Below are 15,244 nucleotides of genomic sequence, written 5' to 3'. Positions count from 1 at the left end.
TCTCCCATGTTTCATTCTTTATCTTTATGCTTAGATCTTGTTCCCATTTTTGTTTGGTTTTACCATTTGTTTCCTCATTCTCCTTTTCTTGTAGTTTAATATACATGTTTGTTATAAATTTTTTGATTATCATCCTTCAAGTAGGATTTCAGTTGGTAGTATGCCAACACTGTATCTTGAGTTATATTATATTTATCCTTCAATTGTTCAAAGGATAATACTTTATTTCCCGAAAAACAAATCTCTATTCTTTTGATCCCTTTTTTCTCCCATTCTCTAAAGGAAAGGTTATCTATTGTAAAAGGGATTAGTTGATTTTGCGTCAGTATTAGTTTTGGTAGTTGGTAATTTGTTTTATTCCTTTCTACGTGAATCTTCTTCCAAATGTTGAGCAGATGATGCAATACCGGAGAATTTCTACGTAGTACCAATTTTTCATCCCATTTATATAATATATGTTCAGGTATCTTCTCCCCTATTTTATCTAGTTCTAATCTAGTCCAATCTGGCTTTTCCCTTGTTTGATAAAAATCTGATAGGTATCTTAATTGTGCGGCTCTATAATAATTTTTAAAGTTTGGTAGTTGTAAGCCTCCTTGTTTATACCATTCTGTTAATTCATCTAGTGCTATCCTCGTTTTCCCCCCTTTCCATAAAAATTTCCTTATTATTATCTTTAAATGCTTGAAAAATTTCTCTGTTAATCGTATTGGTAATGTCTGAAATAAATATTGTATCCTTGGGAACATGTTCATTTTAATACAGTTTATCCTTCCTATCAGTGTTAGTGGTAAATCTTTCCAATGCTCTAAGTCGTCTTGTAATTTTTTTCATTAGTGGATAATAATTGAGTTTATATAGATGGCTGAGGTTTTTATTTGTATACCTAGATATCGCAAATTTTGAGAAATCCGCATTATTCATTGGCATTGCTTCGCTTTTATTTGCGTTAATCTTGTACCCCGACGTTTCTCCATATTCCTTCAATTTCCTATGTAATTCTTTTATTGATATTTCTGGTTCTACTACGTATATTATAACGTCATCTGCAAATAGACTGATTTTATATTCCTTGTCTTTTATTTTTATCCCTTTTATTTTATTTTCTGTTCTTATCAGTTCTGCCAGTGGTTCTATGGCTAATGCAAACAATAAAGGAGATAGTGGGGATCCCTGCCTTGTTGATCTGCTTAAGTTAAATTGTTTTGATATATATCCGTTTACTGTCACTTTCGCCAATGGCCCCTTATATAATGCTTTAATCCAATTAATATATTTCTCTGGTAAACTGAATTTTTGTAGTACTTTGAATAAATAATTCCATTCTACTCTGTCAAAGGCCTTCTCTGCGTCTAAAGTAACCGCTGCTGTTGGAGTTTTATTTCCTTCTACTGCATGAATTAAGTTAATAAATTTACAGATATTGTCTGTTGTTCATTTTTTAATAAATCCAGTTTGGTTGAGATTTACTATTTTTGGTACATAGTTGGCTAATCTGTTTGCTAATAGTTTAGCTATTATCTTGTGTTAAGTAAAGCGTCTATATGACGCTGGTATAAGTGGATCTTTCCCTGTCTTTGGTATTACTGTAATTATTGCTGTTTTACATGACTCTGATAAGCTTTGTGTTTTATCATTCTGGTTGATTACTTCCAGAAGGGGAGGAATTAATAAATCTTTAAATGTTTTATAGAATTCTATTGGGAATCCATCCTCTCCTGGTGTTTTATTGTTCGGTAGTTTTTTTATTATCTCCTGTATTTCTTCTATTTCAAATGGTTTTGTTAATTTATTTTGTTCCTCTATTTGTAATTTCGGTAGTTCAATTTTAGTTAAAAATTCATCTATTTTATCTTCTTTCCCTTCGTTTTCAGTTTGATATAGTTGTTCGTTGAATTCTCTAAAGTTTTCATTAATCTCTGTTGGATTATATGTGATTTGCTTGTCTTTTTTCCTTAATGCCAATACCATTCTCTTAGTTTGTTCTGTCTTAAGCTGCCATGCTAGAATTTTGTGCGTTTTTTCTCCTAGTTCATAATATTTCTGTTTTGTCTTCATTATGTTCTTCTCCACCTTGTATGTTTGTAGTGTTTCATATTTTATTTTTTAATCTGCCAATTCTCTTCTTTTAGTTGTGTCATCCTTCATTGCTAATTCTTTTTCTATATTTACTATTTCCCTTTCCAACTGTTCTGTTTCCTGGTTGTAGTCCTTCTTCATCTTGGTTACATAACTTATTATTTGCCCTCTGATGAACGCTTTCATTGCGTCCCATAGTATAAACTTATCTTTCACTGATTCCGTATTTATTTCAAAGTACATTTTAATTTGTCGTTCAATGAATTCTCTAAAATCCTGCCTTTTAAGTAGCATGGAGTTTAATCTCCATCTATACATTCTTGGTGGGATGTCCTCTAACTGTATTGTCAATAACAGGGGTGAGTGGTCTGATAATAGTCTAGCTTTATATTCCGTTTTCCTAACTCTCTTGCATGTGAGCTGATAACAGGAATAGGTCTATTCTTGAGTATGTTTTATGTCTGCCCGAATAATATGAATATTCCTTTTCCTTTGGGTGTTGTTTCCTCCATATACCCAAAAGTTGCATTTCTTGCATCGATTTAATTATAAATTTGGTTACTTTGTTCTTTCTATTAATTTTTTTTCCAGTTTTATCCATGTTTGAATCCAAATTAAGATTGAAATCCCCTCCTATTAGTATGTTCCCTTGCGTATCTGCTATCTTCAAAAAGATATCTTGCATAAATTTTTGATCTTCTTCATTAGGTGAATAAATTCCAAAATTCTGAATATATCTGACATTTTATCATTACATATCTCCCTGCTGGATCTATTATTTCCTCTTCTATTTTGATTGATTAATATAGCTACTCCTCTAGCTTTTGAATTATATAACGCTGCTGTTACATGTCCTATCCAATCTCTCTTTAATTTCTTGTGTTCCACTTCAGTTAGATGTGTTTCTTGTACGAATGCTATATCAATTTTTTCTTTTTTCAATAAATTTAACAGTTTCTTCCTTTTGATTTGGTTATGTATTCCATTAATATTTAAAGTCATATAATTCAACATAGCCATCTTATACTTTGTTTATCTTTCCTTTCTGTTTCCTCATCATCACCTTTCCTTCTTATCCATTTCTGTTTTCTTTTTTTAAGCACATTATAAGACAATATTTCTTAAACATAAAATATTTCCATTACTCTCCTATCTAAAAATCCTTTAACCCCATTATCCCTTCCCCTTCCTGAGTTGCCCTTTCCATCTCCCCTCTCCATTTGGATTTGCGAAATCACTCGCAAACATCAACTGATTTTGCAGTGACCGTAATTCTTCCCCACACAGCCCCCCAGAAAAGATTTTAATCTTCATATATAACAAAGGTCACTCTCTTAATTCCCTCCTTACTTCCTCTCTTCCCTTACTTTCCCTTATTAATTCTTATCTATGCTCTATATATTTTCCTTTAAATATACATTCACACATGTACACACATATATACATACACATATATATATATATATATATACATGTAGTTTGTGGTCATTTTTGCTCTCGTTACATGTCTTCATCTCTCTGTCTGTTTTGTAGTTGTTCTGCAAATTTTCGTGCTTCCTCCGGATCCGAGAATAGTCTGTTTTGCTGCCCTGGAATAACTATTTTAAGTACCGCTGGGTACTTTAGCATAAATTTATATCCTTTTTTCCATAGGATCGCTTTTGCTGTATTAAACTCCTTCCTCTTCTTCAGGAGTTCAAAACTTATATCTGGATAGAAAAATTTTTTTTGACCTTTGTATTCCAGTGGCTTTTTGTCTTCTCTTATTTTCTTCATTGCTTTCTCCAATATATTTTCTCTTGTTGTATATCTTAGGAATTTTACTAAAATGGATCTTGGTTTTTGTTGTGGTTTAGGGTCTAATGTTCTATGTGCCCTTTCTATTTCCATTTCTTCCTGTAATTCTGGTCTCCCTAGGACCCTGGGGATCCATTCTTTTATAAATTCTCTCATATTCTTTCCTTCTTTATCTTCCTTAAGGCCCACTATCTTTATATTATTTCTTCTATTATAATTTTCCATTATATCTATCTTCTGAGCTATCAGCTCTTGTGTCTCTTTAACTTTTTTATTAGATTCTTCTAATTTCTTTTTTAAGTCCTCTACTTCTATTTCTATGGCTGTTTCTCGTTCTTCCACCTTGTCCACTCTTTTTCCTATATCTGACATGACCATCTCTAATCTATTCATTTTTTCTTCTGTACTTTTTATTCTTCTTTTTATTTCACTAAATTCTTGTGATTGCCATTCTTTTATTGATTCCATGTATTCTTTAAAAAAATATATATCCATGTACTTGCCCTTCTTCTTCCATTTCTGTGTTTTTCCTCTTCTTCTTCCTCTGGGTCATCTGTTGTTTCTTTGATTTCCTTTTACTCTCTTCTTTCTTGTTCTCGTTGTTTTCTATGTTCTCCTCTTGCTGCTGTGTTGTGGCTGTCAATTTCAGCTGTGGAGATCGACTCCTCAGCTGGTCCCCCCTCCCGTCAGTGTTTTTTTTTGTCTTGCGCATCGCGCATGCACGGTTGCGCACTTTTGCTTGGCTCCACGAGCCATTTTTGTAGTCCCGAGTTCGGGACTTCGACTGACCTGAGGGAGCGGGCTTCTCTCTCCACAGCGGGCCTCCTCGGACAGGTAAGGCCTTCACCTTCTTCTTCCGATGTCTTCTTCTCTTCTTCCCGTTGCTTTCGACTTTTCTTTGCTGCCATTTTCTTCCCACCTTTACTTTCACTTTACTTTAATTTTCATGTTTGTGCCTTTGTGTTTTCTGTTTTTTTTTAAACTTTTTCGGAGAGGGCTGGAGTTTCCCGACCGGCCACTACTCCATCACGTGACTCCTCCCGACCTGTACCTTGTTCAAAGCAGTCAATTGTAGGATGGGCTGAAAGAAGAAAGTGTGCAGATGTTGTGATTGTCATTAATACGCAAAAGTGGTGCAGAAACTCAGCAGGTCACGCAGCATTCACAGGAGGTGAAGATATATAACCGGTGTTTTGGGATGGGAGACGGGAGTGAGTTCTAAAGTGGCTGAAGCACATCTACCAAAGGGCGGCGCAGCAGGCAGAGCCACTGCTTGCGGTCCCAGAGAAGCCGGTTCAATCCTGACCTCTGCCGCTGTCGGTGTGGAGTTTGAACGTTATCCCTGTGACCGCACGGCTTCCCAAAGATGTGCAGATCAGTAGGTTCGTTGGCCTCTGCAAATTGGTAGTTGACGGAAATTTGGGGAGAAATAAAACAGGATGAGTGTAAATTGGTGGTTGGTGAAGGTGGCCATTTCTGTCTGTGGCTTGGAGATGGGTGGAGAGCAGAGTTGGGTTGTAGGGTTGGATGTTCCACAATGGAGATATTCAGACATTATTTAGATTACGGATATTGTATTGTAATTTTATTATTTTATTCTTAATTTTTTTTTAATGTAATCCTATATGTTATTCATGTTATAAAATATTAAATAAAGTTTAAAAAAAAAGAGATATTCAGACATTGCATGTTGGACCTAATATTTCAAGCTTCCTTCCCCAGGTGTGGTATTGTAAGCACGACAGCCCCTCAGGTCACACCACAGCTGAGAACTCAGGCCCATCTGCTGCATTGTCCTGTATTCTGTCACCAGGGGTTCCAGCAGGTGGTATCAGGGAGCCACTGACCGACGTCCTGCCGCTCCAGTCAGTGTTGGAGAACGAGATGGTGCTGATGTTGCTGTTTGCCACTCATTACCAGGTGAGCCCATGACATCTAGTCTTTTGTGCTGTTATGTGCATGTACAGACAGAAATGGGAAAGACCATGTTTAAGTGTTGATTGGTGGACATTAGCAAGAATTCTCCCACAGGATTTCATCTTCTGCCTCAAAGCACAGGCAAGTCCTGAATCACTCAGCTGAAAGATGGGTGCTCGATCTCACCTTTCTACTGAAGCAGTTCTCTGTCCAAATGAAAAGGATGCCTCCCGTATAATCTTCAATATTTTCTTAACATTGTCTAGACACAAGGTTCTAGGTTCCTTTAGTCTCATGTAATATACACAATATACGTCAGCTTTTGCCTAATGTGAGGCATGCAAAGAGGTGCTATTAGCATTGCCTGGCACCCCCAACAATGAGAAAGAATAGCAAAGGGACCCCTCAGAGATACTGAGCACCCATACATACACCTCCTGCGTTCCCGCAACCCCCCCCCCCCGATCAATCCAGTGGAAACTCAAGCTCCAGATCTAAACCTCCAATACGATCGGGAAGCTTTCAGCCCTTCTTGCCCTCCGGACACATCACTTTAATTGTTGCATTGTGGTCTCAGCAGAGATTTTGGGGTCATGGAGGTAACCGGCACAGAAACAGGCCCTTGAACCAAACCCATTGAAGTTACCCATCTGAGATTGTTACATCTGTCTGTCTAAACCTTTGTAGCAGTTAGCGCAATGCTGTAACAGTGATCAAGACCAGGGTTCGAATCTTATGCTAGCTAAAGAGTTTGTACATTATCCCCCTGTCTGCATGCATTTCCTCCGGGGGCCTCAGATTCCTCAAATCCTTCAAAGAGTATCGGGGGTTGAGGGGCAATTGGGTGTAACAGGGTGGCATGGGCACATGGGCCGAAATGGCCTGTTACCGTGCTGTATGTTTAAATTTAAAAATATTTATGAACCTATCAAAATTTCTTTTAAATATAATTGTACCCACCTCTACAGCTGTGTGAAAGAGATACCCCTCAAGTCCCCAGCGAAATCTTTCCTTCATCTTGGATCCATGGCCTCTAGTTTAGACTCCCCAACCCTGGGAAAAGGACTTGGGCCATTCACCTTATTTATGCCCCTCATGGTTTTGTACATCTGTACAGTCACCATCTGCCTCTTGTGCTTCAGGGAGAAAGGTTCCATGCTATTCAGCCTTTTAATTCAAGCCCTCCACACCCAGCAATATGCTCTTGCATCTTTTCTGCACCCGTTCCAGCTTTTTTTTTTTCTTTTTTTTTTTGGCCATCATATCTTTTTTTTTAATTTTTATTTTTAACACCATAAATCACATTAGCCATGATACACACTTTTTCCTTTTCACACATATACAGTGACATTTTCTCCCCCCACCTCCCTCCTCCCAACCCACCACCCCCACCCCCCCCTCCCATCCATTTAAGGTATACAATCTAGGATACATTAAACCAGTCAGACAATGTTGTCACTCAACAAAAATACACCAGAAATTCTACTGAGTCCATTCTTTTCTTTCCTTCTCCTTCCATCAACTTAGGTAATGATTGTCCCCGGTAGGTTTTCGCTATTGTATTTAATGTAAGGCTCCCATATTTGTTCGAATATTTCAATATTATTTCTTAAACTATATGTTATTTTTTCTAATGGAATACATTTATTCATTTCTATATACCATTGTTGTATTTTCAGATTATCTTCCAATTTCCAGGTTGACATAATACATTTATTTGCTACGGCTAGAGCTATCTTAACAAATCTTTTTTGTGCATCCTCCAAATCAATTCCAAATTCTTTGTTTTTTATGTTACTTAGGAGAAAGATCTCTGGATTCTTTGGTATATTGTTTTCTGTTATTTTATTTAATATCTGATTGAGATCTTTCCAAAATTTTTCTACTTTCTCACATGTCCAGATTGCATGAATTGTTGTTCCCATTTCTTTTTTACATCGAAAACATCTATCAGATACTGTTGGGTCCCATTTATTTAACTTTAGAGGTGTAATGTATAGCCTGTGTATCCAGTTATATTGTATCATACGTAGCCTCGTATTTATTGTATTTCTCATCGTTCCAGAACATAATTTCTCCCATGTTTCCTTTTTTATCTTTATATTTAAATCTTGTTCCCATTTTTGTTTAGTTTTACCATTTGTTTCCTCATTCTCCTTTTCTTGCAGTTTAATATACATATTTGTTATAAATCTTTTGATTAACATTGTATCTGTAATCACATATTCAAGGTTACTTCCCTCTGGCAAACTCAAACTGCTTCCTAATTTATCCTTCAAGTAGGATCTCAATTGGTAATATGCCAGCGCTGTTATATTGTACTTATCTCTCATTTGTTCAAAGGATAAGAATCTATTTCCTGAAAAACAATTTTCTATTCTTTTAATCCCTTTTTTTCCCATTCTCTAAAGGAAAGGTTATCTATTGTAAAAGGGAGTAACTTGTTTTGCGTCAATATTAGTTTTGGTAATTGATAATTTGTTTTATTTCTTTCTACATGAATCTTCTTCCAAATATTGAGGAGATGATGTAATACTGGAGAACTTCTATGTTGTACCAATTTTTCATCCCATTTATATAATATGTGTTCAGGTATCTTTTCCCCTATTTTATCTAATTCTAATCTCGTCCAGTCTGGTTTTTCCCTTATTTGATAAAAATCTGATAGGTATCTTAATTGTGCGGCTCTATAATAATTTTTTTAAATTTGGCAGTAGTAAGCCTCCTTGTTTATACCATTCTGTTAATTTACAAATAGTGCTATCCTCGGTTTCCCCCCTCTCCATAAAAATTTCCTTATTATTTTCTTTAACTCCTTGAAGAATTTTTCTGTCAGTTGTATTGGCAATGCCTGAAATAAGTATAATATCCTTGGAAAAATGTTCATTTTAATACAGTTTATCCTTCCTATTAGTGTTAGTGGTAAATCTTTCCAATGTTCTAAATCGTCCTGTAATTTTTTCATTAGTAGATAATAATTGAGTTTATATAGTTGGCCGAGATTTTTGTTTATTGGTACACCTAGGTATCTTATTGCCTGCATTTGCTATCTAAATGGAGATTCCTTCTTAAATTTTGAGAAATCCGCATTATTCATAGGCATTGCTTCACTTTTATTTACGTTTATCTTGTAACCCGACACTTCTCCATATTCCTTCAATTTCTTATATAATTCTTTTTTGATAGTTCTGGTTCTGTTAAGTACACTATAACATCATCCGCAAATAGACTGATTTTATATTCCTTGTCTTTTATTTTTATTCCTTTTATATTATTATCTATTCTTATCAATTCTGCTAGTGGTTCTATAGCTAACGCAAACAATAAAGGTGATAGTGGGCATCCCTGCCGCGTTGACCTGCTTAAGTTAAATTGCTTTGATACATGTCCATTTACTGTCACTTTCACTAACGGTCCCTTATATAATGCTTTAATCCAATAAATATACTTCTCCGGTAAACTTAATTTTTGCAATACTTTGAACAAATAATTCCATTCTACTCTGTCAAAGGCCTTCTCTGCGTCTAAAGCAACAGCTACTGTAGGTGCTTTATTCCCTTCTACTGCATGAATTAAGTTAATAAATTTACAAATATTGTCTGTTGTGCGTCTTTTTTTGATAAATCCAGTTTGGTCTAAATTTACCATTTTCGGTACATGCTCTGCTAATCTGTTTGCTAATAGTTTAGCTATTATCTTATAATCTGTGTTTAGTAAAGATATTGGTCTATATGACGCTGGTGAGAGTGGATCTTTCCCTTGCTTTTGTATTACTGTAATTATTGCTGTTTTACATGAATCTGGTAAGCTTTGTGTTTCATCAATCTGGTTGATTACATCCAGGAGGGGCGGAATTAATAAGTCTTTAAATGTTTTGTAGAATTCTATTGGGAATCCATCCTCTCCTGGTGTCTTATTATTTGGTAATTTTTTTATTATCTCTTGTATTTCTACTATTCCAAATGGCTCTGTTAATTTATTTTGTTCCTCTATTTGTAGTTTTGGTAGTTCAATTTTAGTCAGAAATTCATCTATTTTCCCTTCTTTCCCTTCGTTTTCAGTTCAGTATAATTGTTCATAGAATTCTCTAAAGTTTTCCTTAATTTCTTTTGGATTATATGTAATTTGTTTGTCTTTTTTCCTTGATACCAATACCATTTTCTTAGCTTGTTCTGTCTTAAGCTGCCATGCTAGGATTTTGTGCGTTTTTTCACCCAGTTCATAATATTTCTGTTTTGTCTTCATTATATTCTTCTCTACCTTATATGTTTGTAATGTTTCATATTTTATTTTTTCATCCGCCAATTCTCTTCTTTTAGTTGTATCTTCCTTCATTGCTAATTTTTTTTCTATGTTTACTATTTCCCTTTCCAACTGCTCTGTTTCCTGATTATAGTCCTTCTTCATCTTAGTTACATAACTTATTATTTGCCCTCTAATGAATGCTTTCATTGCATCCCATAGTATAAACTTATCTTCCACTGATTCCGTATTTATTTCAAAATACATTTTTATTGGTTTTTCAATAAATTCTCTAAAATTTGCCTTTTAAGTAACATGGGGTTTAATCTCCATCTATACATTCTTGGAGGGATGTCCTCTAGCTTTACTGTCAATATTAAGGGTGAATGGTCCGATAGTATTCTAGCTTTATATTCTGTTTTTCTTACTCTATCTTGCATACGAGCTGATAACAAAAATAGGTCTATTCTTGAGTATGTTTTATGTCTAGCCGAGTAATATGAATATTCCTTTTCTTTTGGGTGTTGTTTCCTCCATATATACAAAAGTTGCATTTCTTCCATTGATTTAATTATAAATTTGGTTACTTTGTTCTTTCTGTTAATTTTTTTCCCAGTTTTATCCATATTTGAATCCAAATTCAGGTTGAAATCCCCTCCTATTAATATGTTCCCTTGCGTATTAGCTACCTTCAAAAAGATATCTTGCATAAACTTTTGATCTTCTTCGTTAGGTGAATATACATTGAGTAGATTCCAAAACTCCGAATATATCTGACATTTTATCATAACATATCTCCCTGCTGGATCTATTATTTCCTCTTCTATTTTAAATGGCACATTTTTAGTAATTAATATAGCCACTCCTCTTGCTTTTGAATTATACGATGCTGCTGTTACATGTCCTACCCAATCTCTCTTTAATTTCTTGTGCTCCAATTCAGTTAAGTGTGTTTCTTGCACAAATGCTATATCAATTTTTTCTTTTTTCAGTAAATTTAGCAGTTTCTTCCTTTTTATTTGGTTATGTATTCCATTAATATTTAAAGTCATATAGTTCAACGTAGCCATTTTATACTTTGTTTATCTTCCCTTTCTGTTTTTCCATCATTCCCTTTCCTCCTTTTCCATTTCTGTTTTCTTATTTTAAACCCTTTATAAGACAACATTCCTAAAACATCCAACATTTTCCTTATTCTCCTATTTAAAACTTCTTTAGCCCCAATCTCCCCTTCCCCTCCTGAGTTGTCCTTTATCCCTTGTCGGACAACCACATCTCCCCTCTCCATTTGGATTTGCGAATTCACTCGCAAGCGTCAGCTGATTTTGCAGTGACCGCAACTCCTCCCCACCCAGCCCCCCCCCCAGAAAAGATTTCACTTTTCATATGTAACAAAGGTCACTCTTTTAGTTCCCTCCTTATTCCCTCTATTCCATTTCCTTCCCTTATTAATTCTTGTCTATACTATCTATATTTTCCTCTAAATACGGATACATTCACGTATGCACATTATACATATACACTCTTATACCTCTTTACCCACATACATATAAATCGTGGTCATTTTTACTCTCATTACACGTCTTCATCCCTCAGTCTATTTTGTAATTGTTCTGCAAATTTTCGTGCTTCTTCTGGATCCGAGAATAGTCTGTTTTGTTGCCCTGGAATAAATATTTTCAATACTGCTGGATGCTTTAGTTTAAATTTATACCCTTTCTTCCATAAAATCGCCTTTGCTGTATTGAACTCCTTTCTCTTCTTTAGGAGTTCAAAACTTATATCTGGATAAATGAAGATTTTTTGCCCTTTGTACTCCAGTGGCTTGTTGCCCTCTCTTACTTTTTCCATTGTCTTCTCCAGTACCTTTTCTCTTGTAGTATATCTTAAGAATTTTACTAAAATAGTTATGGTTGTGGTTTAAAGGCCAATGCTCTATGTGCCCTTTCTATTTCCATTTCTTGCTGTAGTTCTGGACATCCTAGGATCCTAGGGATCCAATCTTTTATAATCTCTCTCATATTCTTGCCTTCTTCATCTTCCTTAAGGCCCACTATCTTTATGTTATTTCTTCTGTTATAGTTTTCCATTATATCTATTTTCTGAGCTAACAGTTCTTGTGTCTCTATAACTTTTTTATTAGATTCCTCTAATTTCTTTTTTAAGTCCTCTACCTCCATTTCTACTGCTGCTTCCCGCTCTTCCATCTTGTCCATTTTCTTTCCCATTTCTGTTAAGGTCATATCTATTTTATTCATTTTCTCTTCTGTGTTGTTTATTCTTCTTCTTAAATCATTGAATTCCTGTGTTTGCCATTCTTTAAATGACTCCATGTATCCTCTAACAAGAGCAAGTATATCCTTTACCTTGCCTTTCCCTTTATCTATTTCACTGTACTCTTCCTCTTCTTCTTCCTCTAGGTTGGCCATCTGTTGTTTCTTTGATGCCCTTTCCTCCTCTTCTTTCTTGTTTCCATTGTCTTCTGTGGTCTCTTCTTGCTGCAGGTGTTCTGCAGCTGTCGTTGCCGGCTGTGGAGATCGACTCCCCAGCTGGTCACCCCTCCCATCAGTGTGGGTTTTTTTCATGCGCGGTTGCGCATGCGAGGTTGCGCACTTTTACTCGGCTCAACGAGCCATTTTTGTAGTCCACTTTCTACCGACCTGAGGGAGCGCGTTTCTCTCTCCACCGCGGGCCTCTTCGAACAGGTAAGGCCTTCTCCTTCTTCCTCCGTTGTCTTCTCTTCCTCTCTTCTTACCGTTGCTTTCGATTTTTCTTTTTTTGTCGCCATCTTCTTTCCACCTTTATACTCACTTTTCTTTAACTTTTATTTCTGTGCCTTTGTGTTTTCCTTTGTTTTTTCCGACTTTTCTGGAGAGGGCTGGAGTTCACCGTCCGGCCACTACGCCATCACGTGACTCCCTCCCACCCGTTCCAGCTTAATGCCATACTTCCTGGGTGACTGGAACTGCGCACTATGCTTGCAGACTCACCAGGATTGTGTACATTTATAGACCATTGAAGACAAGTCGACCAAATCCCACCTTCACTTCCTTGTTGACCTGTGCTGCCAAGGGAACAATGTACCTGTGCCTGAACACACAATGAAGTAAAACATGTGGACACTGTGATTGAAGAAACAACACAATGCTGGAGAAATTTAGCAAGTTAAACAGTGTCCTTTATATAGCAAAGATAAAAATCATAACCAATGTTTTGGGCTCGAGCCCTCCAAGGTATGGAAAAATGTCGGCAGGCATCCGAATAAAAAGATAAGGGGAAGTGCGGGGATAGGAGCACGGTAGCAAATGCAGGAGGTAATAGGTGGAGAAGGGAGGGAGGGCACAGCAGGAAGCAGGAGGAGGAGGGAGGGCTGTGGGAAAGAAGGAAGGGGGAAAGGAGAGCAGGTTTGCAGAAACCCATGAAGTCGACGTTAATGCCATCTGGCTGGAGAGTGCCCGATCTGCTGGAAAAACTCAGTGGGAGAAAAGTGGTGAATGTTTCCCATCGAGGTAGAATAAACTCTCCCACTAATGCTGCTTGACCCACTGAGTTTCTCCAGCAGATTCCACTTGGTTTCAAACCCCAGCATCTGCAGTCCCCTGTGGACCTGCACCCTTTGGTCTCCATTTATTGCACAAATCCTGCCTTGCATTAACTTCCCAAATGATTGCATTAATCTACAGTAAAAACAACAGCCAGTTGGTTAGGTGTATTAGATTTACTGCCTTGTGTGAAGGAAGAGGGTTTCATGAGCAGATTTTAATGTTTACACTGTATTTTAATAGGCTGATTAACGAAGCTCATTTCAGATTTGCACAGATTTTACAGCCCAATTGCTTAATGGGTTCCTGCAGCCTTAATGCTTCAGGCACTGAGAATTGTAATTTTGACCTTTATCTCACAAACCCCCGTCTACATTTATAAGTGTGAACTGTTACAGTGATTGGAGTAATTTTTAAACAAAAAGTTTAATGCATCATGTTGAAATATTTCAGCCAATTTCCTGGGGCTTCTGCTGCCCTTTCATTCCTGCCTTTATCAGGCTCCTGAATGAGCCCCAAAAGCAATCAAATGATGTTGCCTTTGCTCCCCGCCATCTGATCTCTAACCTAGCACTTTTGGACCGTCTGACTGGTCGTGACAAAACAACCTCTATCACTGCATCTTGGTACAGGTGAGCAAATGCAGGAGGTAATAGGTGGAGACGGGAGGGAGGGCGCAGCAGGAAGCAGGGGGAGGAGGGAGGGCTGAGCGAAAGAAGGAAGGGGGAAAGGAGAGCAGGTTTGCAGAAACCCATGTCCACTCTCCCCATGTCTGCATGGGTTTCCTCCTCCCCTTCAAAACGTAAAGGGGTTGTAGGTTAATTGGGGCAGCACAGGAACAGGGGACAGAAGGGCCTGTTACCATTACTGTATGTCTACATTTTTTTTTAAATAAAGTTTAAACTTGGAAGAAAAATGATGGTGCAGAGGGTTCTACTACATGGCCAGTGGGAGGGTAGAGAAGCAACAAAGATCTTTACAATGGTGTACCTTCCCCAGATTCTCCATTGCGTAGTCAAGGTGAGCAGCTGATCCACAAATGCTCCTCCAAAGAGCAAGAACCAGCAAGTCATGTCCTCGAAGAATGAGAGCTGTACGCATTAGTTAATAATGTTGTTGAAGGAGGACATTGATGGTATAGAATCTTCACTGTTAACCTGGAGTTCTGGTTCAACATCTGGCGCTCGAGCATCAATCAGGAGCTTCTTGGCAATGGTTCAATCGCAACCTTCCATGCAGCCCTCTCCCCTTGCTCTGGAGGTCACACATCAGTCGGGTTTACTCGTGACGCTCTGCTAAACAGCGTCCAATCAAGGCTCGTTATCAAGTCTGCAGTAGTTCCTGGGCGCATCTGAGGATCCAAACGGTAGAGGGTTAAATCGCCGAACCCACGCTCTGACCAAGCTGGTGGTCCTCCATTTCCTGGCCCTGCACAAGACAAAACACATGAGGGGCTGCAGGAAGATTCGGGGGGATGGGGCCCAAAGTGCATCAAGTTGTTTTGCTCTCAAAAATTATCACGATTGATATGTATGTGGGTAAAGACAAAAATAGACTGAGGGATGAAGACGGGTAAGGAGGGTAAAAATGACCACGATTGATATGTATGCGGGTAAAGAGGTATAAGAGTGAATAGAGACAATGGGCATATGTGAAAGTATCTGTAA

General features: G+C 37.2%; 1 protein-coding gene across 1 annotated transcript in view; it reads right to left on the bottom strand.

Moving 5' to 3' along the window:
• Positions 1-14,951: 14,951 nt before the first annotated feature.
• Positions 14,952-15,244, bottom strand: part of LOC138752843 (epithelial cell adhesion molecule-like) — a 31,950-nt gene continuing 31,657 nt past the window's right edge. The window contains 1 exon segment of the mRNA XM_069915466.1: positions 14,952-15,005. Within this exon segment, the coding sequence (XP_069771567.1) occupies positions 14,952-15,005 (54 nt within the window).

This window comes from Narcine bancroftii, chromosome 2, assembly GCF_036971445.1.
Source record: "Narcine bancroftii isolate sNarBan1 chromosome 2, sNarBan1.hap1, whole genome shotgun sequence".
NCBI classification, from domain to species: domain Eukaryota; kingdom Metazoa; phylum Chordata; class Chondrichthyes; order Torpediniformes; family Narcinidae; genus Narcine; species Narcine bancroftii.
This window is presented reverse-complemented; position numbering and strand designations above follow the sequence as displayed.